Source organism: Orbicella faveolata, unplaced genomic scaffold, assembly GCF_042242905.1.
Source record: "Orbicella faveolata isolate gen_17 unplaced genomic scaffold, um_ofav_v1 contig_26, whole genome shotgun sequence".
NCBI classification, from domain to species: domain Eukaryota; kingdom Metazoa; phylum Cnidaria; class Anthozoa; order Scleractinia; family Merulinidae; genus Orbicella; species Orbicella faveolata.
In genome coordinates, this window is record NW_028301554.1 from 20,585,018 (window position 1) to 20,612,500 (window position 27,483).

The 27,483-nt window shown below is 43.6% G+C and overlaps 1 protein-coding gene across 1 annotated transcript in view; it reads right to left on the reverse strand.

Moving 5' to 3' along the window:
• LOC110069582 (uncharacterized) overlaps nucleotides 1–26,995 on the reverse strand; it is a 30,267-nt gene extending 3,272 nt beyond the window's left edge. Inside the window, exons 1-13 of the mRNA XM_089295284.1 lie at nucleotides 26,972–26,995; nucleotides 26,582–26,831; nucleotides 13,938–26,000; nucleotides 11,858–13,479; nucleotides 10,440–11,073; nucleotides 9,481–10,020; nucleotides 8,929–9,118; nucleotides 4,982–8,327; nucleotides 4,101–4,604; nucleotides 3,630–3,847; nucleotides 3,013–3,167; nucleotides 1,993–2,446; nucleotides 715–852 (exon numbers count right to left, since the gene is read on the reverse strand). Of these exons, the coding sequence (XP_089151410.1) occupies nucleotides 715–852; nucleotides 1,993–2,446; nucleotides 3,013–3,167; nucleotides 3,630–3,847; nucleotides 4,101–4,604; nucleotides 4,982–8,327; nucleotides 8,929–9,118; nucleotides 9,481–10,020; nucleotides 10,440–11,073; nucleotides 11,858–13,479; nucleotides 13,938–26,000; nucleotides 26,582–26,831; nucleotides 26,972–26,995 (20,138 nt within the window). The remainder of the gene's footprint in view (nucleotides 1–714; nucleotides 853–1,992; nucleotides 2,447–3,012; nucleotides 3,168–3,629; nucleotides 3,848–4,100; nucleotides 4,605–4,981; nucleotides 8,328–8,928; nucleotides 9,119–9,480; nucleotides 10,021–10,439; nucleotides 11,074–11,857; nucleotides 13,480–13,937; nucleotides 26,001–26,581; nucleotides 26,832–26,971) is intronic.
• Between the last annotated feature and the right edge of the window lie 488 nt (nucleotides 26,996–27,483).

Sequence of the window (27,483 nt, forward strand, 5' to 3'; positions counted from 1 at the left end):
GGACTTACAATTTCATATAACTAACTGCTATAAAAAACTAATTACAAACTATTTACAAATGTACGAATAACAATTAATTAAATAAAATTGAAAAGGCATCTGTTCACAAAACAGCGTTTATGACGTTCAGTTCTGACACGTGGCAGGATGTAAGGATGTTCCCTTTTCCTAAGGCTCCTTGATCTCTGGGGTGGAAGCAGTTCATGAAGGGGATGAGCACTATCAGTAATCATCTTATCCCATAGCAGCCTATCTTTGATTCTAATTACATCAGTTGAGTTATTTCGAGATCCCCGGCAAGAAAGGCAAAAAAAATAACCGCCGTTCCTAACGTGGCCGCCACGCAAGGCGCTAATTTATTAGAATACATAGATCCACTTAAACATCTAATAACGAGAATAGTCCTAGAGAAACAAAGTCCGACGTTTTGCCAAATTTATTTTTTTCGTTTTCTTCCCCTTTTTTTAATTTCTAATCTCAGATTTTAGCCTTCTAGGTCTCTTGCACAGAAGGTAAGAAAAAGAACTTCTGGTTCTGAAGTGACTTTTAAGATTTATTTGCTCTTCAAAAGAAACTGATTACATGAGGCAAGATCACATTACCTTTTACTGAAATAACTGATGCGCCATACTGAAGGCTACCGAAAGTCTATGCCTGGTTCACTTATTTCATAACGGAAAACAGAATAATACATAGGAATAATCAAAAACTCACATTTGTGTACTTTTTGGGACAGGGCGCGGCGTCCCGAAATCGTCAGCAGAATACATTTCCAGAGGAACCGGGACCGTGTCTTTTGAGCTGACAGAGCTGCAGTAGGGAAGCTCGATCTCCGCGGTTCTATCATCAATCCTGAAAATCAAAGGCAATAGTGAACTAATTAACGTAATTAATCATACTATTTAGGTTATGAAGCCAAGCAACGGCGCATTTTTAAAATTTCGGTTAGCATAGTTTGTAGCGACTTGGGTATTTTAAGGGTGGTATTCTACTCCATTGCAAGTTCCACAACTATCCCCCCCCCCCAAAAAAAAATAGTAATCTCCAAAATAGCTAGTATGCAGTTATAGTCCTGCCTGCATAGAAGAGGCATTATGCCTTGTCTATGACACAATACAGACACTCATCGTGTGAGATCTAACTCGAGGCTTGCCCCAAATTAAAAAAAATCTTCTAAAACGCGATGAAACCAATAAAAGCACCATTAAAAGCATTAATCTTGGTTGCCAAAACACCTAGCAGGCATTGGAATCTTTCTTGAGAAAACTGAACAGACTGCCCTACCGTGTGGCAATAAATTATTGCGGCTTCTAATTTGTCCGATTTTTGCGAGTTTTTCTATGATCCGCAAAAAATAATTCTTGCAAACATTTTCTCCGCAAAAATTTACTCCACTAGCGAAATTATACATACAAACATAGCAAATAGAATATTGTTGCTGTCATTTATTTAAAACCTTTCTTTTGTTCAGAAACAAAACGATGAAATGAGAAACGAAACGTTCAGAAATAAAGGTTTACAAGAAAGGATCGTCTGAAGGTACTCTATTGAGAAGAGCATCTACAATTCCACACAAGAGCACGATGTAATTTTGATAGTAACACTGATTACTAGACTACTGAGTTTTATCTCTCTATGCATGTTGTCTCACTTGTTAATTGCATGCAGTTTAATTTTAAAAAAATGCGAAAATGTTGTAATGTCAATTAAAGGTGACTTCCCGAAAATCGCAAAAATTATTACCCAGCAAAAAAAAACAACAGTCTTTTACAATCGCAAAAATCAGTTCCCGAAAAATGCAAAAAATCGCCGATTCGCAAAAATAAACTCCCGCAAAAATTTAGTGCTAAGAGGTAACTAAGAAAAGATCAAGTTTTCCGTGGCTCAAATGATAACCTGGAAAGTGAACTTAGTTTGACTGGTTTCATGTATAATTCAATTCAGTTCAACTCAAAGGTGCAAAGATGCAAACGAAATCTCGCCAAAAATTACCTTTCTGACAATTGCCACTTTCTCCGCACCCACCACACAAGAACCACAGCTAACAAAATGAACAGCAAGCCTGAACAGACACCAGTCACAATCCATATCCAGTTCGTACCAGACCTCTCGTTACCAGCGATCAAAATCTTAGCTGTGGTTTGATCACGTGACGCTAGCACGGCACCACCTGTTGTCTTATCCAGTTGGACCCAGACCACGCTCTCTGGCGCTTCTTCCTTGTCCTTGTCCACGCTGACGATAAAAGAATCATTCCACTGTCCATCTGACAAAGTTACCTTCCCGGATGTCGGCCATAGCAGTTCCACTTGCGATGACTCGTTTTGATAGAGAGACCAGTGCACTGTGACGTCACCAAGGGCACCTTTTGCTCGGCGAACTGGAATTTCTAGTTTGGTGACTTGTCTTGTACGGGAAATCTCTAACACACCGTCTTCGTTGTACACTAGATTGATATAACAAATAAATTTTATACATCAACTTGAGGTTAAATCCGAGGGTAATCCAGCAATGAATGTTAGCCTGATGAAAGTTAACCGTAGTTACGAAAAGTCTTTTGGCGAGGAAAGTATCTAGGCTGCTGTCTGAGATAGTTCTTTACACTGGTTTTACAGCAGTAAAAAAATTTTTTCTGGGCTGTGGGGCGGAATCCAAATCCGTATCAGTCTGATCGCAATTCAATGGGACTTCTCCGTAGTCTCCCTACAAAAAAGGCGTAGCTCGCTGTTCTCATATTTCACCCATGTACACTAAATTTCAAAACTGCAATGCTTGGTTAAACGTTAACTCTCCAAATTTTGTTTTAAAATAACCAGTAAACCAAGCAATCTGGATTGGTTGAGGCAAAAGTGCGTTTCCTCTTGTTGGTTAGAACATTGTCATATTCTACATTCATTCCGGAAAATGCCAGTTGACAAAAGAATTTTGTTTTTGGACTGGAAATCAATGGTTCTTTAAGGATTTGTGCCTTAAGTTATGTTCAGGGGACATGCTAACAAGTGACAGACTTACGTGAGTTATTTTTGTCAAACAAAACGAGGCCATTCTGAGCATAAAACGACCACAAGAAGGAGAACTGGGTCAAGTGGCACACTTTGACGGTTAACAACTTGATTGACTTGTTCACGTGACTCCAGGGCTCGGGGCACGTGAGAGAGGCGTCAAACCTAAACAAAAGTAACAATCAAGGTTAGACAAGTGATTTACCAGGGTAAAACCAAATGGGGTCGTAAGCAGAAAAGAGCAAGACACCGGGAGAGTTTTTAGACACCGGGCGAAAGGTGTTAGCAACTTGTAGTAGCAAATTATCTGGCTAAATAGAAAAGGAGTCATATATTACAATAGTTTAAAGAGGAAGACACATCAGCCTTAGCTGGTTTTCATGAGGGTCCTCTAACCTGATTGAACTGGAATTTTGAGATGTTGAATTTTTGTGGAGAAAGGAAAACGAGAAAATCCAGAGAAAAACCCTCGGAGCAAGGAGAGAACCAACAACAAACTCAACCCACATACGGCACCGGGCCACATTTTGCCATATGCAGAGAAGAAAAGAAAAAAAAGCAAAGACTTGGATACAAATTTTTAGACATGGCATAAAGAGTGTTAACAACGTTTAGCAATGAACCTACCAGGTTTCGTTTTCCGGATCCCACAGGTAAAGCACTGGGTCTATGTCTTCCTTGGTGACTTCATTATTGACGTGCTTTTTGTTTGCCTTGACAAGGTTGTCGACGTCATAGAACATAGCAATTGTGATTGGCTTAACAAACTTGAAGCCTTCCTGCACTGTGCCGTTTACTGGATCCAACGCTTTGATGACAAAACTGTAGTTACCAAGCATGAATTGCTGCGGGATGGAAAGAAAAAAAGTGTTAGTGAGCTTAAGGATGTTACAATCGTCAGTCGTCACGCAACTCCGCGCAAGCGTTAAGTGACGAACCACGCAGAGGCTGTGACGGAGACCAGTTACCGTGGCAGGGGTCAACAGAAGACTGCATAAATAAAAAATGTGACGACCGCCCATGATGTCTATTAGTAAATACATCAATGAATAAAGAAAAAATGAACGAATGAAAGAACGGACGGAAGGAAACACATACCTTAGATTTAGTGTACTTTGGATTACTAACAGGACCCTCCTCAGTCTTATTTTGATCCATTGTCTTTTCATCCAAGCTGTAGGATCTCAGCTTCACTTTCCCTTCAACAGCACCTTCAGGTACAGTCAATGTCCCGTATGTCTTCCCCACTCCTCCATCTTTGCGAGACCCATTTTCATTCACATTTACCGTATCGAAGAAGAACTCGGCACTTGACTTGTTGTCAAAGGTGTACTCAGACTTTCCGACCACAATTCCGTTGGAGGACAATCTGTCGGACTGTAATCCAGCTCCGTTTGTAGCGCGTACAGTGGCGTAATATTTCTTTCCTACTTCCAGGGCGTTGTCCTTGAACTTAGCAAGCCATATTGTTGTGTTGGTGACTTCTTCAAACTCTTTAACGTCAGTCAAACCAGGCGCGGTTCCCCAGGCAACTTCGTATGACGTCACAGCACTTTCAGGATCACTCGCAGAAAAATAGGCGAAGATGATGTCAACAAACACCTGGTAAGGAAACAGTACGTGATAAACAATCTAACAATTTAACAACGATGCAGACTTCAAAAATAGTAGTTATAGCTTTTTTCTTGCCAACAAACAATTTTCTCGGTAAACTGCGAAGTTTGAATGTCTTTCCGACGCATTACAGAAATTTAAATGTCTAGCTTCTGGCGCGTTTTTCAGTTCTTCGTTGGTAGGAACTAACGAAACTGCCGACACGAATATCAAAATACTTAAAACAAAGGAAAGAACAAGAAAAGTATTTATGGGCTATTAACTAAACTAGAAACCATTGATCAAAAGAACTGTCACAACAACAACGGCAATGGCATGAGATGCTTATTAGGAATCAAAGTAACTGTTTTTATAGTAAATGTTACCTGAAAGTCCATATCAGGTCCCATAATTCCATCTCTGACGTATTCCATTACGGGAGGTGTAGTATCTATGGTTACGCCGTCACTGTAGGCCGCTGAGCATCTGCGAGCTCCATTGCAGGCGACAACTGTGACGTAATAAGTATCTCCTTGTTGCAAGTTTAGCTCGAAGTGACTTCCGTTCGGCCTCATTCCTGTGCTTTCACACTCCCGTATGTCGTCTCTCATTGGCTGACTACCAACACACCAGAAATACTCGACAATATCGCTTTCGTTATCTAGGAAGTCAATCCATCTTGCGTGGATCTCACGAGTGTCATTGGTAAAGTCTACATCCGTTTCTTCAAAACTGCGGGTAGAGCACTGGCTGTCTTCGCCGAATGTTGAGTTATCGGAACAGTTCGTATTCGGATCGCTGCCAAGCCCATCGTAAACCACTCCAGGCTCGGGAGCTGTCGGGTCTATGACGAACGATTCCGACAGCGAGCTTGTAGATACATCAGCTCGCGTTGTTTCAAGTAGTTCAATAGTGTAGAGGTTCTCAGGACCAGGGACAAGAAACGATCCATTCATGAAGGAGATGTTCAACCCGTTGGTCGAGTTATCAATCATCGATGTTGAGGGACAGGTAATAGAATCACAGATACTTGATGTAAAACTATATGGATCGTCGCTTTGAGGTGGTGAGCACGTCAACCCTTCACACACGGTGCACATTTCCACAAAGCCACCAAATGACTTCCGCTCGCTCTCACACGGTACACAACTTACAGAACCTATCTCATTAATCTGAGATACTCTCACACGCACGTGATCAGTGGGGCAATAAGTTGCCATATAGACCCGTCCTGTACCTAAATCTTCGCCTTGTGCAGGCCAAGTGACGACATCGGGGGTCCCGAACAAAACTGTATTTTCCGCGAAGGACACGGACGCACGAGGAATACCATCATCCATTCTCAAGCCACTTTCTCGTGAAACTACCCGCCCAAGGTTAACACAATTTCCGTCTTCCTTCTCTGAATAAATCCCGTCAAAACCAATCAGCTGCACACCGTCACGAGCCTCTAATGTCTGCATGCCTAGCGCAATAATAAACCCTCCATCCCGGGCGTTCACATCAAGGTTTCCACTCAGGTACTCATCCGACGGAACGTCAAAGTGACACACCTCGTTGTAGGACTTTGATGTGATATTCAACTGAAGAACTTTAGACGACTTCGAGTTTTTCGATACCACAACAAGGGCATCAGTCTCCGTGAGCCAAACAGAGAGGGGACCTGTAATGTTCTTGAACTCGGAAGCGCAGACAGTCATAACTAGGTAGAAAAACTGAACTGAGTAAACAGAGACACAAGAATTCTTACCTTCCCCATATGCCACGGCTAAGATGCGCTCATTCAAAGACACTGAATGTCCAAAGTTAGGATCGTTGTTTTCTTCTCCCAAAACGTTTGCAAACATCCACGCCCCACTACGCTCCTGAAATATTGCCACAACACTTTCGTTTGTAGTTGAGTTGGTTCCAGTCAATGCGATTATGTTCTTGCTGATAGAAATGGCCTGATTAACACTGTCCGCCCACAAGTTATTCGCAGGGCAAACGGAATTTGATATAGTCTTACAGTTTCCAAGTACGGCGGTTTTTATTAGCTCGAGATTGCCAAGGTCATTCAAATCACTTTCGTATAGATGCCCTTTACCATTCACTAGGAATGCTGTTTTGTTTTGGTGTGACACCACTCGTATTGGTCTCCCTGTAGAACCACTAATGTCATCTGGTAATGTGATGTGGTTTGCAGCTCTATTTCGAAGAGGCAGGATAAATGCTTTCTCCGCAGAACCAACAGCAAAATGGTTATTTGGTAGCCTGGCGATAGAGGCACCGAAATGTTGGGTTGGCAGAGTCGCTTTGAAATGACTTTCGCTGAAGGCAGGCTGCGGATCAACCGGGTTCTTGGCGCAACACGGTCCCTCGGGATTAGCAAATCCCGGAATTACTTTCATTATGCTAGAATCCTCAGTGGGGTTCGTTTCATTCGCGTCAGATGTAACTCGCTGGACAATAATTTTGAACTCCTTAATCGGACTGAAAAGATTGTGATTCAGGATGAAGTCGGTTCTGTTGCTGGAGTCATTTAAATCGCTTCTTATGATTAGATCCAATTCTCCAGGAGACGATATGTACCTCACATCAGCATCTAGTGCACTTAGATTCACTGCAGGCAATCTCAAGTTTGGCAACCAGCGTAACGGCTCCTGCTCAGCGGCTTTATCGCGAATAGACAATCCCCGCTTTGGAGGAGCACCGGGTTCGATTCTCAATCCATCGCTGGAAGCATCAGTGTAAATGCCTCCCTCGTTCCAGACTCTCACGACTCCTCGGTAACGTTCCCATGGTTCCAACGCCACGCTTCGGATCGTCACATTTCGTTGCCATGACAGCACGTCCATGAAATCGTGTACTAGCGGTTCGCTGTTCCACGACTTCTCTGGATAAAGTCCTGGAAGAGACCAGTTTGATGAAGGATTCGTGATGGCCACCTGAACACGTAAGCGGGAAATATCGTGTATATACCTTCCAATGACTTCCCATCTAAGCGACAAGCTTTGTGCCATGGCTTTCCAGTCGATATCCGTGAGATTGCTTCCGTTCAAATTAGGAATATCGATAACTTCCACAAGCTTTGGTGCGATGGAGATGACCTTGCATTGCTCAGATACCAAACGGGTTTTGAGCCCGACTCCATTGATAGCGTAAACTGAAGCGAAAAGCAGCGTTCCTGATGAGAGTCTCTTGACTATGGCAGCGACTTTTGGTTTAACTCCAACCGATCTCAATGACAACACATCACACTGTGCTTTGGATGTTCCAACGCACCAATCATACCCCTCTAGCTGACTTTCTAGATCCTCGAACTCATCCCAGTTAGCAGACAAAAGTTCTTCGGTGCATCTGAACCGGATGTGATCGCTACCATGCATCACGCTGTCGGGTGGCAGGTCGATTCCACCAGAAACCGAGTCGTTTGAACTTATTCCACTGGTAGGTGATATAGGAGGTGCTCGTGTTGTGTTGATTGGCAGGGTTTCAGCATCTTTCAAGGCAGGAGTAGTTAAATCGACCAACACTCGGCTCGTTGTCGTTTCCGATGACATCCCGATGCCGTTTATTCCTTTGACAACAGCATAATATGACTCACCATGGACGAGGTTTAAACCATAGACTGTGACGTTAGTGAGTACCCCAACATCAATGAAGTTTGTGACTGTACAATTTCCAGGAACAGCGGTTATACAAACTTGATAAGACGAGATGCCACTTTCAGGGTCAATAAAAGGAGGCCAACTGCGAAAAAAAAAAGTTTAATACTTCAGCTACGCTTTAAAACTGTGACAGTGATTGGATTCAAAATTATGTTATTTGAGGACACTGCTTAACTATCTGTCAGCTGACATTGTTATAAGATTCTGAAACATGAAAAATGAAAATCTCAGTTGATCACTCTCCAAGGAGGTTTTGCAAGGCCAGTGTAAACAACCACTATAACAAATATTAGAACTGACCATAACGTTAACTGTAGCAGGAAACAGAGCAGTTGGTCATATTTTAAAGCGCGATCGAGTCGGTGAACTTGGTACCACCAATAACACCAGCCAGTGGTCTGAGTGGGAAAAATGAAAACGGATTTCGCGGGGCACACTACCTCCAGATTTGTCAGTAAGAAGCAGGGAACAAATGGCAGCTAACTCTTTAAGCTGAAGTTCCAGGTTCGATATCATGAGATATTCTCCTCTTGGACTGAATATTTGTTTTGTTGACTAAAACTACCGTGATTCCCTGCAGGCGCGTCTTACAAAGAGAACTGGCCATTGTGCACTTATATTTCTTAAGCGAAGAATACAAACACAATGGAGCGATTTCTGACTACAGATAGACTGTTCAGTACCTGATGGTCATTTTCGTCATATCTGACTGGTATTCAGCAGGTTCGGGTCCAGTCCCTATTATTGCTTCGCTTGTCTCAGGGGGAGTAAAATCGACGGTGAATCCATCAGAGGCAGCCTCGATCTGAAGACCGGCAAAGTTAATAGCTTTAACAATGACAAGGTACTGAACACCGCTCTCAAGGTCCAATCCTGTAAGAGAAATAAAAGAAAAATAATAACAACTTTCATTTCTGCTACCCGGTAATAAGAACAATATTCTTACACAAGTGGAATCTATTTCAATTTCCTCTTAACGTTTACAGGTAACCAGTTCTTGTCAATGTTAAGTTGTTACTTCTTAACATTTTTCCATCTTACCTACTTTCAGTGACACACTCGCCTAAAAGCTTGTGTGCCACTATTTTTTCTTACCAAATTTTGACGTCATCTGTGATCTATTACTCAACAAACGCACAGCAACCTGGAATCTATCAGTTAAATTGACTGTACAATTTGATCATGACTTAAACACTAATTATTTTCACCGAGAAAGATATTTCATCGTATCATACCTGACATAGTAACATTTCTAGCCTGTCTCACTCCCGTGAGGGGTTGCGGGCAGAACGACAAGTTCCTGGCGTCGCACAAAGCAACTTCGTAAGACTCGATACCAGACTCCAAGTCATCAAAATTAAACCAACGTGCACTGACGTCTTGTTCTCCGTTCAGATAATCAATGTCCGAGACACTCCCATCGATCACTGTCCCGGAAGTAGGCGGTGTTTCATCCACTGTTACTCCATCTGATGTAAGTGACGTCACCACGCCTGCTCCGTTTGTAGCGTTTACCGTGATGTAATACCGCTGGCCATTGTTTATCGGCTCATTGAGAACCTTGCGGACGGATGTACTTGTCGAGGTCATCTGTGTTTCTTCAACAAGATCGCAGACGCCTGGTGACGAGCCAGCACACCACGTGACACCAATAACGTAACTTTCAAGGTCTTCAAAAGCACTCCAGTGAGCTGCTATGTGGGTTCTGCTCTGCTGAATATCAATGTCTTCACCTTCTTTAGTACCATCTAAGATTTGGCCTCCGTTAACTGGTCCTACCAAAGCAACAAATGGCAAACTCTTTAACAACAACAACAACAACTATAACCACAGACAACGACATAGAAACAAAATGATTTTTTGGATAGGTGACGTATTTACAACACTAGTCCATGAATGAACTTTCAAGAAGCAAAAGCCATAAAAGAACTATTGCGAGTTACTAAAGTTTGTTTAAAGGAACACTTTCGCTCGAAACCATATTTAATGAAGTTGTGATTTTTCCCCATGATGCCACGTCACTTGCGAAGAGACCAGTGAAGGAAATAACGTCATCAGTTAACTTAGGAATATTTTTTTGATGCACCTTGAAATTCTAACAAGCAACATTAAAAAAAATGTATGGCACTCTGTAAGAAGAATCTATATTTCGAGATTATGACTGTCAGAGTTCACAAATCATTCACAAAGGTACCTGTCTTGTCAACAGCAACCCCGGTAGAGGACTTCACATCACTGACAAGACTGGCTCTGTTCTCTGCTTTGATAGAAACAAAATACGTCTCCCCCTGAACAAGCTGCAGATCCTGGGAAGAGTAACTTGAAGAGTTTCCTACGTCCGTGAAGTTCATGACATTGCATACGCCAGGTTGCGTGCCGATACAAAGATGGTACGTCCGAATCCCACTTTCATTGTCCAAGAATCCGTTCCATTCCGCAGATATCTCTGAGCTCGTAAAATGAGTTGATTCCTCTAAAGGCGGATTCTCAACATGGGTGACCTCACCCATTAACGGGGGAGTCGAGTCAACCACGAAGCCGTCCGATGATTTCTCGCTAGCGAGTCCGATGATGTTCGTAGATCGAATCCTTGTTTCATACTTCACTCCCTCTTGGAACTCCAGGTTAGCAATACAGATTGTCGTACGGATCCCTACATCCATGTTACGCAGCAAGCAGTCGTTGATGTTGACAGACGAACAAATGGAGACTTCATTTTTTAATATACCGCTTTCAGGGTCCAGTGTTTCCCAGCTGACACAGTAAGCGTCCTTGGCGGTGATAAAGTCTTTATCAACAAGTGGTGATCCTAGTTGCAAGTCAAGGACCTTTTGAATAAACAAAGTCAGTTCAGTAAAATGTTGAGATGACGACAGAAGGGTGTAAAACTGTTAGCCTCCTAAGCCGATACTGCTAGGCTCGTTAAGCACGAGAAAATTAGTGGTTTGAACTACAACAGTGAACGTCAATCTAGGTTTGCCACTCACACGACTTTTCCCTGACTTTTCACTGACCGTGGCAACCCTGAAATCCTTTTAAAAGGCAGAATGCGTAGTGATCAAAACATGTTCGGGCAGTACAAAATTGCAAAGATTTCCTCATTTTCGTAAATCGTATTTAGTTTCTATAGCATTTGTGGCGTCCGAGAAGATAGATAATCTTTATTTCGATGGATAATCTTTATTTAACCAAGGTAGAAATTCGTCAGCTAAAAATACCTAATATGTAATCCCTAATGCCTAATACCTATATGATAAAATTGTTAAATAAAAAGCTGCTTTCCACGAATGCCGTGCCTTACTGATCCACTTTGAGCAGCTAGGCGTTAAATTGTCTCAGAACAGTTGCTGTAGTGGTAGTGAAAGTAGTTAGAAATCAGGCCTTGAAGTCAATTATGCTAAAAATCTATATATGCAAAACACATAGAAATGTAGCAAAAAATTAACTGTCACTGTAAATTCACTCATGAATATTTTTGCTAGGTTTTCACTCTGCTTACTTCTGAAGTATTCATTATCCTTCTGCTTAAAGGACAAATCCACATTACTAATCTTGCCAGGATCATCCTTACTTCAATCTTTGGGAAGCGGGAGATAATCTAATATTAGTTACCTTGGAGACGACTGGAGGAGTGCTGTCCACTTTAAACCCGTCGGAAGACACTCTAGTAATCGCTCTTGCACCATTGTAAGCACTAACGGTTACAAATACGGCCATTCCTGCTGTCAATGGTGGACGAATCTGCCGGCCGACGCTGGTGCGGTCGCCGACATTGGTTTCTGGGATGATGTCGCAGGTTCCCTTTCTTGTCCCAGCACACCATATATACCTTGTGACATCTGACTCTACATCCTGGAACTCATCCCAGTTGGCATATATGTACGTGTCGCCAGCTTGGAAATCGATGTCCGCTAGTGTTCTGCCATCTCTTAGTTCGCCTCCTACAGGAGGAGTGCTGTCCACTAGAACACCATTTGACGTTGCCATGGTGCTGTAGCCAGCTTCATTTGTTGCCCTCACGGTAACAAAGTATCTTCTGGTGTGATTCAAACTCAAGCCGTGGATGGAACCATTCAGAGCGATGCCTAGACTAACAAAGTCACTCACATCACATTTCTCTTGTTCCGTTCCTACGCACATTTCGTACAGGGTAATTCGTCCGTTGGAGTCTGTAAATGGCGACCAGTTGGCCGAGATTTCACTAGTAGAGCTTTGTAGTTCAAGGTCGTTTCTATCGCTAGAGCCATCATACACAGTTCCGCCAGTTGGTGGTGTGCCATCTAGTATAAACTGATTTGACTCAGTCTCTCTGAACAATCCAACCTTGTTGTGGGCCCGAACAATGAGGACATAGGAAATTCCAGGTTTGATATCGAGAGCAGAGTTCTCAATAGTCGCCATAAGTCCAACATCAACAAACGGTGTAATGCAATCATCCCTGGAACCAGCCTTGCATACAGCCCACTCGAAGTGACTCAAACCACTTTCGTGATCGGCAAATCCACTCCAGTCCGCTATGAGTGACTCGTCTTTCCTCAGGTACTTAGTTTCTAGCGTGTTCCCCACTATAACGACACCGTCTGTTGGCGCGGTACTATCAACAAGCAGTGGTTTGGAGATGCTCGTGGATTCTATTCCAGCGCCATTTCTAACCCTTAGTTTTATAAACACTACCGTCCCAGATGAAAGAGGTGTAGATAGAGAGTGTTCAAACGAAGTCGTGCTCGGCTCTACAGCTGTCCACAAGATAATATCGCACGAGTGGGGACTACTACCAGCGCACCACTCCACGGAGGTAATTCCACTTTCAGCATCAGCAGGTGCTTCCCAGGAAAACACTAACAGGCGATCACTGCTTTGTTTTACATCGCACGAAGCATTAACAGAGTTATTGCACCCTCGGACGGACGAGAGAACTCGAAGAGACGAAACACCGAAATCGTCGGTTTGATCCGCATCGCTTGGTGTGTCCCATACTGATCGTCTTCTGCGTCCAATACCAGAGGACTGCTGCGGGGCTGAACTCGCCTTGGTCTGAAAATTATACGAAACATCTCCAATAAGAGGTGGAGTGACATCCACTGTTACACCATCGGAGTAAGCGGTTTCTTTTAAACCAGCCCCATTGGTAGCTTCAACTGTAAAGAAGTAACGTTGACCTTCCTGGAGGAGCATTTGAAGGTGAACACTTGTCTGAACATCAGCATCTGTCATACTCTGCACGTCACAAGCCCCTGTAACATAACAACAGTTAAATGTATAACTCAATAACTCAAATGGCAATTCAATATAAATAAAAGCATTGTTAATGGTGCTCGTATATGTCATTGGAGTAGTTGCCTAGTATGGTTCAGACAATTGCCCGTACGTTAAACGACCCCAGTCCTAAAATAAAGTGTAGGTAACGTTTACACAAACAAGGGAAACTGGTGGTCAGGGAGAGAAAGAGAAGTAAACACTTCAATCAATTTCGGAAACGTTACTTGATACTGGCCGTTTCAAAAAGACAAAAAAACAAAAAAACAAAGAATATCTTTCATTGGTAATATTCAATTCCTCAGTATCAACATTTTCTTTCCAACAAAATAGCGACAACAAATAAAGTACTAAACAAAGAAACAAACAATAAAGCTTCACAAGGCCCTTTGTATCACCGTTTCTATCAAATAATGTAAAAAAGTCAATCACATACCCTGCGCTGTTCCAATACACCAATGATATTCAACAATGTCGCTCTCCACATCTTGGAATCCACTCCAGTGAGCAGACAATACACCTTTCTCGCGCTGATAATCAACATCCACATATTCGTGGCTTATCGGGGAGGTAACATTTCCATCTACAACGTCGCCAGACTCTGGCGGGGTCCAGTCCACCACTACTTGTTGTGACGTCAAAGTGGTCTCCAGGCGTAGCATGTTAACGCCAGTAACAGTTACATGAAATGTCAGACCTTCGTAAAGCGTGAAATTAAACAGATCTAAGTCTATAGAACGACTTGGGCTGTCGACGCGTTGGAACCCGAGCAGGTCATCTTGGAACGGAAAACTACCAACACCAATAAGGAAGTGGCTCATACCGCTTTCAGGATCGTCCATTGACCACGTGACCACAGGAGAAGACGGTGTTGTTACGTACAAAGTACCCTTCCCAGTTGTAGGAGAGATTTGGAGTGATTTTCCAACTGGAGGAGTTCGATCGACAACAACACCATCCGAAGACGAGCTTACATGTTCACCTCTGTTATTTTCGGCTCTTACGGTGACGTAATATTTCTTGCCGTGTTCCAGTGTTAGATTGTAAAAGCGGTTCGCTGACGTTTTGAGATGGTGTACTTCAACGAATGGCCACTTACACACATCCGACACGGAAGAATTAGGTGGCTGATCTCTGATACACCAATCATATCCCCTGATGCCAAAAACTGGATCCTTGAATCCGTTCCAGTGAGCCCAAATTGCTTTGTCGTCAAGTTGGAAATCAATGTCGTTTGCCGACGGTATTGGACCGTCGCTTACGACACCTGCAGAAAACTTTCCCAGTATTACGAACATTCCCGGAGAGCAATCAGTTCTATGAAGTCCGGCGCCGTTTGTTGCACGTATGCAGACAAAATAAGTGTTATTTCCGACAAGAGTTTGATTGTCTATAAAGACTCCGCCAACAGAGTCATCTGCGATTACGTCGGTGTACAAATCGCCGCCATTTTGTATAAGTTCCAGAGGATTTGTACCCACAGTCCAACTGATTTGTCTAATACCGCTTTCGGGATCTGTAAATCCGCTCCACGACACCACGAAATACGATCCTGGTACTTCATTCTTGTTTCGATCGTAGTTCCTTGGGAAGACATAGTGGGCAGCTACAATACCAGAATTTGGCGCTGTACGGTCGATAACAACGCCATTTGAAGATGTAGTGCTCGATAAGCCGGCCTTGTTTACAGCGAAGAGCCTCAAAAAGTAGGTTCGTCCGCCTTGCAAGGGAATATCAGAGATAACAAGACTTGTCTTCATTAGTGAAACGTCGGTGAAGTTCTTAATGTCATTATACTCTGGATTAGTTCCCAGACCCCACGCAACAGATTTAACTCCACTCTGTTGATCAGCTACTGTCCACTCAGCCCTTAATGAATCATTCTTTGGGTCAAACGTAAGCTTTACTTTCGTTGCCTCAGGTGGGGTGCTATCAATGATGACACCATTTGTCCAATTTACTGCTTTCAGGCCAACGGAGTTGACAACCTCAATTCCAACAGTGTAACTTTGGCCTTCTTCATATTTTACAGTAATCCTACCTCCACCCGTGATTATCGCCGATCCTGAGGAGTTTACGAGTGTTTTTAGTGCGTAAAAAGGAATAACGTACTCGTTTGTTAGTAGATTTTTCACCGAAAAACGGTACAGAACTATCGGAGATTCATTGTCATAACACACCCAGGAAATAACACGTTTGCTTGAGCTTGGAGCGTACTGCAAGTCGTGTTGAAGATCGGCTTTGCCATCCCAGAGCTGAGAGCATATCGGAGGAGAGCTATCAACCACAAATCCATCTGATTGTACTGTGGTTTGCAAACCAACACCGTTCACTGCTGTCACATTGACATAATATCTTCTTCCGCTCTCAAGGTCTCTTGTTATTGTTAATGTTGCCACGGTAACACTGCCATTGAGACTGAAGGAGCCGTAAACATCCATCGCAGACCTTAAAGAAGGCTTTCCCCATACTTGAACTCTATATTCTTGCACACCACTTTCTGCGTCGACAAATTTGAAATTTATTGTCACGTTTTTCATCCTGCTTTGATAGTCGCTATCCCGCAGGTAAACTAAATTTGGCGCTGTGTCGTCGAAAACAACACCGTCTGAAAAAGAAACAGCTTTCAGACCAACCTTGTTTGTACATCGCACTGTCGCAAAATAGCGATATCCCAACTGAAGATTGCGCACAACTGCCAAAGCAGTTTGATTAACCGATACCTTCGTGAAATTCATGGCGCCTGCTTCTCCTGGCTGCAGGCCGAAGGCAACCTCGACAGTAGCTAGGGATGTCTCTAGATCCTCGCAAATCCAGGTCACTGACAAGGAGCCTGCGGTTGTGTAGCTCAGGTCTTGATTGGGATCATTGCCATCACGTGTGGGCCTCGAAAAAACTGGAGGAGTGAAATCCACCAGGACACCGTTAGAAGAAACCATTTCACTGGGCATGCCGAGCACATTGTAGGCAATTACTGAGGCGTAATAACGCTGGCCACTTGTCAACTCCGACACTTTTAGTTTTGAACTCGCAGCCGCGTTCACGAGTCCCACCCCAATGAATTCCTGGGCATCTTGGCCGCCGGGGAATGTTCCGAATGCCAACTGATAAGAGACTATTCTCGTTTCTTGCTCTGTAAAGTTGACCCAGGAAGCTCGAAGAATTGAGCTCTCGATCTGCACGTCGAGGTCCTCTCCTGGTCGTCCATCCGTCACAGAACCTGGCAGTGGAGGACTCGAATCAACCAGCACTCCATTAGATTGAAAGAATGCCGAATTTCCAGCTCTGTCTACCAGTTTGAGACACGCGTAATATTTCTGCCCAGATGTCAAGTTTAACCCATATAAAACATGATAGTTTGTGTTGGCTAGAACGATGTCTTCCTTTTTGACGTCACAGACGGTGGACTGCGGCTTGCTTGACAATCCAAGGTAGACTGTTTCTATTCCAGAGAAATCAGTAAAGCCATACCAATGCGCACGATAGAGAGTGGAATAACTTTGATACTGGGCATCTGTTAAGCCCCATCCATCTAGAACAATCCCGTCTTTGGGAGCTTCAGAGTCAGAAAGCAGAGGCGGAGATGATTTGATGGCAAAGAGCCCTGCATTGTTGGCAGCCCATATGGTGATGAAATAACGTCGGCTGTTCTCCAGGGATAATGATTTTGCCGCTGTCCAGTTTGCTCGCAGCGACGACACAGGTAAACTTAATGAAACAGTCTGAAATTTCATGACGTCATCAGCACCAGCGTAGCTTCCAACACCAACTTTGTAGGCTGTAACCTTAGATAGATCGTCTTCGACTTCAAAATATGATCTCAACGTTGCAAATGGCGAGTTTATATGCTGCAGTGTTTCGCCGAAATGCCCGTGCTGAACGTACGTGATTTCAGGAGGACTGCTGTCAACAATGAATGTATTCGACAATCCACGAGCAGCAACACCTGCTCTATCTTTAGCTTCAATAACCACCGAGTACACACCATCTTCAAGGTCAATGTTGCGGCCTGTAGACCGTACTCGTCCAGCCATCTTGGGTGGTGCCAGAAGGTTATCAGTTTCCAATGACGCTACCGAAATACCAAAGCCAACCACCCCACTGTGGACATCGTAGAAGCTGTCATTGCTACACTGGCTGTTGTTTAGCAGTCCCGAGACTCTCTTCTCATCAGCCAAACACCAATTCCACCTCGCCCATACCGACTTTGTTATCCACTGATACAACACCGGGGGACCTGCTAATCCAGTTACAACTTTCCCAGTGTGGGGAGGTACAAAGTCTACAATGGCACCGTTGCTACTGCCATTAATACACATTCCAACTCCGTTACAACCAACAACTGTCACGAAGTAACGCTCGCCGCTTTCCAGAAACAATCCCGCAATAGTCACACTAGTTTGTACTCCCACTGTGTTGAAGTTCTGAATGTCACCGAGCCCAGGCTTGGTACCCAGTGCAGCACGGTATTCCACAAGGCCACTTTCTGCATCAGCGAACGCCTGATCCCAATGAGCACTAAAAGTAAATCTTTCCTTAGTGAAATTCGTGTCTTTACCTCCTACTCCGTCCTTAATGTACTGTGCAGCTACCGTTGGCGGTGTAATGTCCATAAGAATACCATCAGAAGTAATAGTTTTCTTCAGACCAGCTCCGTTTATGATCTTAACAGTCACGTGGTATCTAACCTTCGGCAGAATGTTTATATCGGAGAAGCTGATAAACATCACTCCATCCTCTGAAACAGTGTGTGTAACGAAGGCGACATTTTCGAAAGCTTTAACATCATCTCCACCTGGATAAGTTCCAACTCCAACAAGTTGCACACGAATATTACTTTCCTCGTCTATACATCTCCATTTTGCTTGAATACTATTTAATTCTCTTACAAAATCCACGTCATACAAGTCCACTTCGTCCGTCACGTCAACAACTTTGCCTTCACAATGAGGTGGTGTATTATCAGGTATAAATCCATTTGTTGTGATAATTGTTTGAAGCCCTGCAGCGTTAGTTCCACGCAATACAAGCCTGTAAGGAGAACCAGCTACAAGAGAGAGGCCAACCATAAGGGGTGCATGTTGGGTAAGTGGGATATTTGCAAACGGTATTACATCTTCATTGGAGTTGTTTCCCAGAATCTTCCACTCATACTTTATAATAGGGCTTTCGGGATCGGTGAAAGGATCAAACTTTCCACGTACACGCCTTAGCGATGGAAGGTACATTGCGTCTCCTTCCCCCGCACCGTCTTGAAAATGCCCTGCAATGGGTGGCGTTGTGTCAATCAGGATACCATCGCTACACATTAAAGCCTTCAAACCAAAAGAATCCATTGCATATAGGCGAGTGAAGTATTTATGGCCGTGACGTAAATCCAAGCCAGAGGTCTGGATAGAGGTGGAATCGCCGAGAGGGGTCAAAGGAACAATGTCCGATTCTGCCTCGTTAAAAGTACAGCTGGTATTAGAGGACACGCCCCATTTTATGTGCACAATGTCCTTGACATCGCCCTTGAAAGCAAAATTCATACCCAAAGCGTGGGTATCCGACTGATAGTCTGCGTCTTGTGCCTCAATAACACCATCGTAGACGAAGCGCATCTGTGGTCCCTGACGTCTCGCCTGAAACTTCGGGCAGTTTACTAAAGGGCTGTCAAGTCCACCGTCATTTGTGGCAAATACGCTGACATAAACGTCTCTGCCATGCATTATGGGAAGATCGGTGATTACTAGGCTTAAAGATGACCCCACCCATGCCGAGTAATCATCGCCATAGCCTTGTAGGGATCCTATGCTGACGTGGTAACTATTGATTTTGGTGTCTTCGTGAAATCCATGCCATTGGACAAAATACTTCTTGTCCGCGGCTTGTCTTGCAGTACACGATCCAGCAATGGGAGGAGTTCTGTCTACATCTTGCTTGCAATTATTAAAGAGGGTCCTATCGATCGTTTTCGCTGACCACCACCACTCTGCAAGTGTCTTCTTTGAGCACCACCTGATCCTTATACTGCAGCCAAACAACTTACACTTGATCCGAATGCAAAGACGGAATCGATACCAAAGCCAAACTCGAATGCGGAGCGGTGTCATTCGCAACTTGAGCTCGATGCACGCCTTTAGAGGCCACTTGTTGATCTTGATTCGTAGCTCTGGTACAAAATAGGTCTCGAGAAGTCTCGCCTCGATCGTTATTCCCGCTTCCACAATCCAGAGTGATAAGGATGCACCAGCGTACACAGAGACCCACGCTCCGGGAATGAGACCCAGTTTGAAAGTCTTATCACGCATACATACTTGCCCTTGGTAATCCACACTGTAGTAACCACCAGCCCCAGCAAACAGCCTTACTGGTATACCAAACACGATGATAACTTGCGAATATTCAGGGAAAAATTTCTGGTAACCTCTGAGTACATTCCCTCGGAATAACGTCATACAAGATCCCAGATCTGTGGCCTGTCTTCGGATTCGCTTATTTCTCTTGTGGACCTCCTCGAGTTGTTCCGAATAAACGTCAGATTCTAACAGTTCTTGTGAAATGCTTCGCTTGCGTGTAGTTCCACAAATCATATCTCCAAATGGAAACAGCCTTCGCGGTCGTACAATGTAATCCCTCATCACGGAGAAAAACAAGCAGTTCTCTTGGATTCCGAAAGTCATTTTAAGAATCGGCAGCCTAAGATAAAAATATCTGTCTTCAAAGTCACCACCCATAAGCTCTATGTTTTCTTTTTCAGCATAAGTGCCACTTGAAAACGCTACCGCAATAACTTCGTTGTCAACTCTGGTGACTGATTCTAAACCCGAGGGAGTTCGAACCACTCTTGCCAGCGTGTTTTCTCCGGTTTGGTCACCACCAGAAATGTCATGAAACTCAAGCTTACACTGAAAACCTGAGATCATCGCACACTTGGAGATGCAAACATACTCGGTACTGAACTGTCTCACTATGGTGGTGCCTTGCGCATTTGCTCCAATATGAATTACTCTGTCGGGCGCTAAGCCAGAAGAAGCTAAATCCCCATTGGCTGACAGCTTATAACCGTACGCCTTCCCACCTTTTCCGTCTGTTACCCACAGGACATTGCTTGGCTCATCATGCGACACGGAAGTTGCAGTTCCTTCGACGGAAACGGATTTGGACAGTCCAACCCAAGATGGTTTTGGAGACGAAAAGGAGCCAGTCACACCAGATTTCCTGACTGAGTAGATCTTATTTGAGGAGCTGTCGCTGATCCAGATGTACTCTCTAGCTACCACCACACCTCCTATTCGCACTGCAAGAGGACTTCCTTTACTTCCAAGTTGAATGATCTTCTTGACACCGTTGCCAAAGTTTGTAACTACCAACAGCGAGGCCTTCCCTTTGTTACTTGACACACCATGCATACCAAGGATGGTTTCGCTTTTGGAAAATGAGGATATCCCTTCCACTTTATAATCATCGAAAAGACCAGGGGTCAGCCAGCGTCCACTCTTGTCCATGGAGGAGAGATCATCGAGATGCGGGAACTTCCACGTGAAAATGGTCTTGAGATAAAGTGACGATGATCGCCTAATGGAGCGTAGACACACTTCTTCGGAGCAGTATGATATTTGCTGCCATGGTTTGTAAGCGCTAACATCCAAACCTCTCTGACGCAGCTGAAGCTTGTTAAGAAAGTCGGTGACTTTGTCCAAAAAGTTGTTGACTTTTGCAATGGTGTCGGTGAATTTGGTAGTATACTTGTCAAGATAGGGCTTCACAACGTCACTGAGCTCTCCAGTCTCGGACAAAAGGTTGACAATTGGGTTCGAAAATGAATCCGTCACACCTTTTAGTCTATCTGCATATTTGGAAGCGCTTTGAGTGACGGTGTCTAACGCCTGCAAGACGTGGTTTATATTCTTTGTCTTTTGCCATAGTTCGTATGATAGTTTAAGCTTGGAGCGCACATCCTTCAGAGCTTGAACATGCTCTAACACTGCATCATCATAGACATTTCGCATTGCTTTGAATGTGTTCTCCAGCAAATCCTGCATTTTCTCTTGCATGTCTTTGGCCTTCTTGATGTAATCAACAATCCTACCGATGCGTTCTTTTACGTCTCTTATGGACCGTTTTTGAACGCCACCTCCCTCACTGCCTTCTGGTTTTCGGCCAGTGATCTTTTGGAAAACGTCCTTCACCCTTTGAACATCGTCTTGGAGAGAAAAGTTCCGAACCTGTTCAACAAGAAGCTTTACAGTGTCTACAACAGCCGTGATATTGTCAACCCCTTGTTCGCACGTTTCAAGCATGTCCGTATAACCACTTGCTTCTTTGAATTTGTCCTTGAGGACATCTGCTTTGTCTTTGATGGCTTTAGCTTGATCAATGAACGCTTGGGAAATGCATGTTCCGCCCTTGACACATTTCTGTATCTTAAAGTTCTTCCATGTTTCTGGTACCATACCATAAAGAACCTTTATCTCTTTCTTGAAGTCCTTGTATTGATCAATAACGTAACGGCCAACCACCAGTGCTTTCCGGACGCATGGCTTTGCACTTTCAAGGAATATGTTCTTGATCTCCTGGCAATCAGGCAACTTTCCTGCAGTCTCCAGTATAGGTGAGAAGTTGTTGGTGAAAGGTTTAAGATCTGTCAAGACTGCCATCACTTCACGTACCATGGACTTTATCTCCCGCAGTTCTTCCTGTATTTCGTATATAGGTTCTTTAATTCTTCTAAACTTTGATACAGCTTTGCCGATAAGCTTGTCCGCTTCTTTGTTAAAAAACGTGTCAACTTCTTCCACTATGTCAAAGCTCCCGAACTTGTTAAGCGTCTCCGCGGCAATGGTGTTAAATTCATTGCAAACATCTTTCACGCGCTGGTCAAAGTCGATTCCGAACTGTTTTCTAATGTCAAGCTTCTGAATCTCGTTTTTGTAGTCCTGAGCTCTGTCAACAAAATTGAGAACATCATCTGCCGTTTTCCTCGCCTTGTTTGCGTACTCGGGGAGATTTCGTAGTCGCGCGAGAACTTCATTGATACCGGAAGCAATTTCGCGGGCAGATTTCAGAAATCCTTTCTTCGTATTAAGAATTGAAAGAAAATCTGATATGATTTGGGCAACGCGAGATATCTTCCCCACACGAGCTGCTAGGTTTTCTTCGTACCATGTTTCGACTTTGGTAACAGCAGACTTCAATTCCGCTCCAACCGTTTTCATCTTTGCTGCTACTGGTCCGATGAACGACCCAAGTTCAGTAAGTGCTTCACGTGCGTTCGCTTGAACTTTGTCAATTACATCCGCAGAGAAATTTGCAGCTTTGGTGCATGCGCCATTAACTTTCGAAGCTGTCCCGTTGGCAAAGTCCACGATGTTATCTGCAAGATCCTGGATATCTTTTAGCTTACCAGTAAGCTTTTGTAGGGAGTTTGAAACAAACCCTTTTGCTGCCGTGGTAAAGTTGTGTTGAATTTCGTCTAGTAAAGTGTCTACAAGGATTGTAAAGTTCAATAGTTCGGTAAGTACGTTTTGGGTTGTATTCTCAACGACTTGGAGTACTTCGATTCCTTCTTTTTCGACGTTTTCTCCAAAATCTTTAAATTCCTGGGAGGAATTCAACGCAAGTTCGTAAACGCCGCAAATTCGCGTTACGCTCTTTTCCACAAACTGTTCCATTGCCGGCCCAAGTTCTTGAAAGAAATCTGTTATGTCACTTATGGCGGAAACATTTTTAAATTCTAGGTCAAGCTTATTAATAAGATTTTCAAGAATGTCTTGCAGGACGTCTGCTGGATTTGTAGAATTGGCGCTTTGATTCCCACCCAGGAGTCCACGGAACATCTCTTCTATGTCAAAGTTCTTGCCTGGCAATATTTCTTGGAAGAACCTCTCGAGATCAAAACCTGGGAGTCTGAACTGTTCGAAAAAGTCTCCGAGTTTTCTAAAAATAGAGATGAAATTCTGAAAGCTCGGAGATTTTAGATTCAGTTTGAACTTTAAGCTGACTCGCCAGTCAAAACGCAGGCCAAAGTTAAAGCCACTGCCTTGAAAAGGTGGGAATCGCAGGTTCATGTCAGGCAGCTGTAATTTTGGGAATCGCATTCCATCAAGAAAATCCAACAACGAAGACATGTCCAGGAAACGGTTGGCAAATCGCAGGAGCTTCAAGGCAACTTGCTGAAACGATTCCAGCGAAAAGGAGAATCGAATGGAGAACTTGAATGGAAGCTGCAAACGGAAACCTCCAGGCACAGAGAAGCCTAAAGAATTGAAGTAGTCTTTGATTTTGTCGAGGTGAAGATCCACGGAGACCGAGCGGAGAATATCCAGGAGTTTCTTGATGCTGAAGTTTCCCGGCAGATTGTGGGGTAGGTACTTGGTTATGCCACCAACAATGTTCAAGATTTTGTCCAGAGCCGCAATGACGTTTCTGAAGATGTCGTCAACAGCAGTTAGCTTTCCAAGACTCAGCTGTATTTTCTTGATCTTGTCTATGAGCCACTTCCAATCCTTAACGCGGTCAAGGACATCTCTGGCAATTTTGACGACTTTATTGATGAGGTTAATTGGTCGTAAAGGCTGCACGAGGTTCTGCACAAACTGAACAACTTTATTAACGAAGTCTACAAATTTGTCAATGTACAACGGCAGATATCCAGCTAATTTTTCGATAAATTTGTTTATTTGTTCCGCAATCACACTTGTAATACTGTCGAACTGTTTCAGTAAATCGTCTCCGGCGTCGGCAATGGCGTGGATGAGGTCCTTCGGGAAGTCATTCTTAAAACTGGCAGAGGCCTTGAAAGCAGCCTTACCACGGGTGACTTCAAAACCAAATTTGAGGATATAAGCTTGAATGTTTGCATGATTGTCCAGGTTCACCTCAAAGTTTCCGCCAAAAATGCCAATTCTTAGCTTAACTTGATTGACAAACTGAATCACTGATTCTGCTCCCAGCCATTTGCCACCATATGTTTTCACCCATCGTTTGGACGGGCCAAGGGAAAACTCTCTTGGACGAAGAAATGGAAACAGAGCCCGTTTACGGCGATGAATTGCGCTTCGCCTCTTACGTAGGTAGACCGCTTTAGGATGGCTACCATGGTTTTCAAGAAGTTCCATAATCGATGAATCTAAGGTCTCGCTTTCCGAAGCGTGCCACAGCGCATGCTCCAGGCCTTGAACCACTGAATCGCTTAAATGTTGGTGACGCTCAACGAAGACATTAACAACCGCAGCTTTTACTTCGGAGTGTTCATCCGTGTATAGCGCACGCAGTAGGTGCTGATTTGTGTGTTCTGGGGGAAGCTTGCGCATGGCCGAAATCACCGCTGATCGTATTCCAGAGTTATCGTGATCAATGTGGTCCAGGATAACAGAAAGTCCGGAATGATGACCGAGATTTCCAAAGGCCCAGATGTGGTCTCGTAGGCTCACTTCGTACTCTTCGCTATCAGGATGATAAAGAGTTGATCTGTTTCTGTATCTGTTTTGTATCATCTCTGCAATGTTATCTCTCAAGGTTTCATTATAGCCTGCTCGCTTTGCTCTTTCAACGAGACCAGCCAAGACTAACATTGCTGTGGAGGTCACTTCATCTCCTTTCTCTTCTCGCGATACCAAATGTAACAGGGCATCGAAAAGCCGCGCGTGAAGTGGACCCTCTGGCAAATAGAAAGTTCCTACCAGCAGAGTCTCATATTCTTCCTTGCTAAGAGGTCTCGGATAGTCTGCTTGGACTGCCTGTGCCAAAGCGTTTTGGGCTTCGTACTTTCCGTGTCCTGCAAGTGCAGCTACATATACCGCCCATGATGTGAGATTTTGGTGACTTCGATCCCGAACCAATCTCGCAACCATCTGAAAAGTACCTTGATCGTCACGAACCATGCGATGCATCTCATTTGAACAATCACCAATTTCTCGCTCTTTCATGTTCTTGTCAGTAAAGCAGCGCAGCACTTCATAGAAAGGTCTCATCTTCTTCTTCTCTCCCCCGATCTTTGACCAGTTTATCTTCTCGGTGTCTGTAAATAGAAGATTATCGCTGGCAAGGGAACGTGCCATTTTCAGATGCTCTTCCTCAGTTGCAGAATGCTTGGAACGTCGATGTTCAGGCTCTGAACAAGACCTTAACGTCAGCTTGCTGTACCCTCGGGTTGACATTTCTATGTCTTGGTCCTGACCTTGAAAGCCTTCGAAATTGTCCGCCCTCGGATGGCCATTCGCAGGTCTGAAGAATGCCTCGTTTGTGCGGTGAATTTGGTGAATTCTTCCATCTTTCACGTGAACGTGAGCGCTGTGCTGAGATTGTATCTTGTGCCGTCCTTTCGTCGGAGTACCATCTGCAAATTGTTGGTAGTCGAAGTTTGTCCAGGTTCGATGAAGATGAGCGTGTGTATCATTGGCAGAGAGGACATTGTATTTGGTTCGAAAGATACCAGAATCATCGTGTTCCTGCACTTCATAGATGTCGGATCTAAGAGCCTCCTTTAGGTTGAGTTGAAATGCACCTGTAATACCTGTCACCATACAATAAACAAATGAAGCAAAATTTCTTGTTGTACATGTTATACGAAGCTCAATCAGTACAGCTGAAGCTGTGCAACTAGTTGCAGAATGAATTTGTTGAATACACACAGGTTATAGCAAAATCCGAAATTATTTTCCACTCTGTTGATGTACAGTGACTCGCTACATCCAGGATGGTTTCCCTCCAGACAGGAAAGTGGGAAATAAACCTTACGACAGTGGTTTGCTTTGTTTTTGTTTATTCTGGTGGGAGGAGGGAAGAGGGAGGTTAATTATTTATTATCCAACATAACAGGTCATCGAAATATCGGTGATTCATTCGTGATCAAGTTAAAACTCGAGCCTTTAGAGATCAGTCATTCCATGAATGCAACAACAACACTGTTCTTGACAAGGATACAAATCTATGATGATCTCTTCTTTTAACTCTCTAATCAACGAAATAAGAATGGCGATAAACCGACGAGTATATAATGATCAGTGTTGCTATTAGGCAGAAGTTGACTTTTCCAAAAGCTCGTGACATTGATTGCGCGGTTTCTTAATCTCAGTTTGTTTTATTCGATCTTACCCTTTTTGAAAGCTACAATTTCCGGTGACTCAGTGTCCTTTGGAAACAGAACCTCAGAGACAGCACCATGCTCTTCTTGTTGAAAATAAAATGGCTTTGACAGCTGCTCTTCAAACTCTTCGTTGACAGGATGATTTGTGAGGACACGCCCGTAACGCACACGCCTTAAGCGGGGTTCCCGAACGTCCAGCTTGATAAGATGCGAATTATCAGTGCCATTGTAGTCACGTAGTGAGGGTGTGACATCGACCTGTGCGAAAATTTTCTTTTATTAGTTAAAATATCAAGAGAAAATGAGGGGAAATATTTGTCATCAAGTCCATTACAATGAAAAAAACAAGATCTTCTTCGATTTCCAACCCATTAAGCACTGACAGTGGTGTCACTAACATTTGGGAGAACTTGGTTCTCCATTCTCAGGACTTGCCTAGAACAATTTCTTCGGGAAAAGGGCAAAACAAATTATGAATGGGGATTAACAGTCCTTGTACAATCTGCATTGTAAAAGCTTCTTTGCCTATATGTGCCGAAAGGCAGCAGCCAACTAGAAAAGCATTGTCACTTTGCGTGATGGCTCCATTCTAATAGTACTGAGGCTTAGGACACAGATTATTAATATGTCTCACTTAGCTTCCAAAAAACAAAAAAAAAAACAGATGAAAAACTGAAGGGAAAGGAAAAAATTCTCATTTGGTTTCATTGTATGCATTATATGAACTGTGAGATCTAAAATAGCTTCAAGTACCTAGGATAGTCATGCACTTCCTATTACGTCATTGATTCAGCCATGTTTTCTAACTATAAATACAAACAGTCAACTAAACACTCAATTGCTAATTAACAGCAAATGATGATGTGAAACTGCACCAAACGTGTACGCCTTGATTTACGAGAGCTTAGCA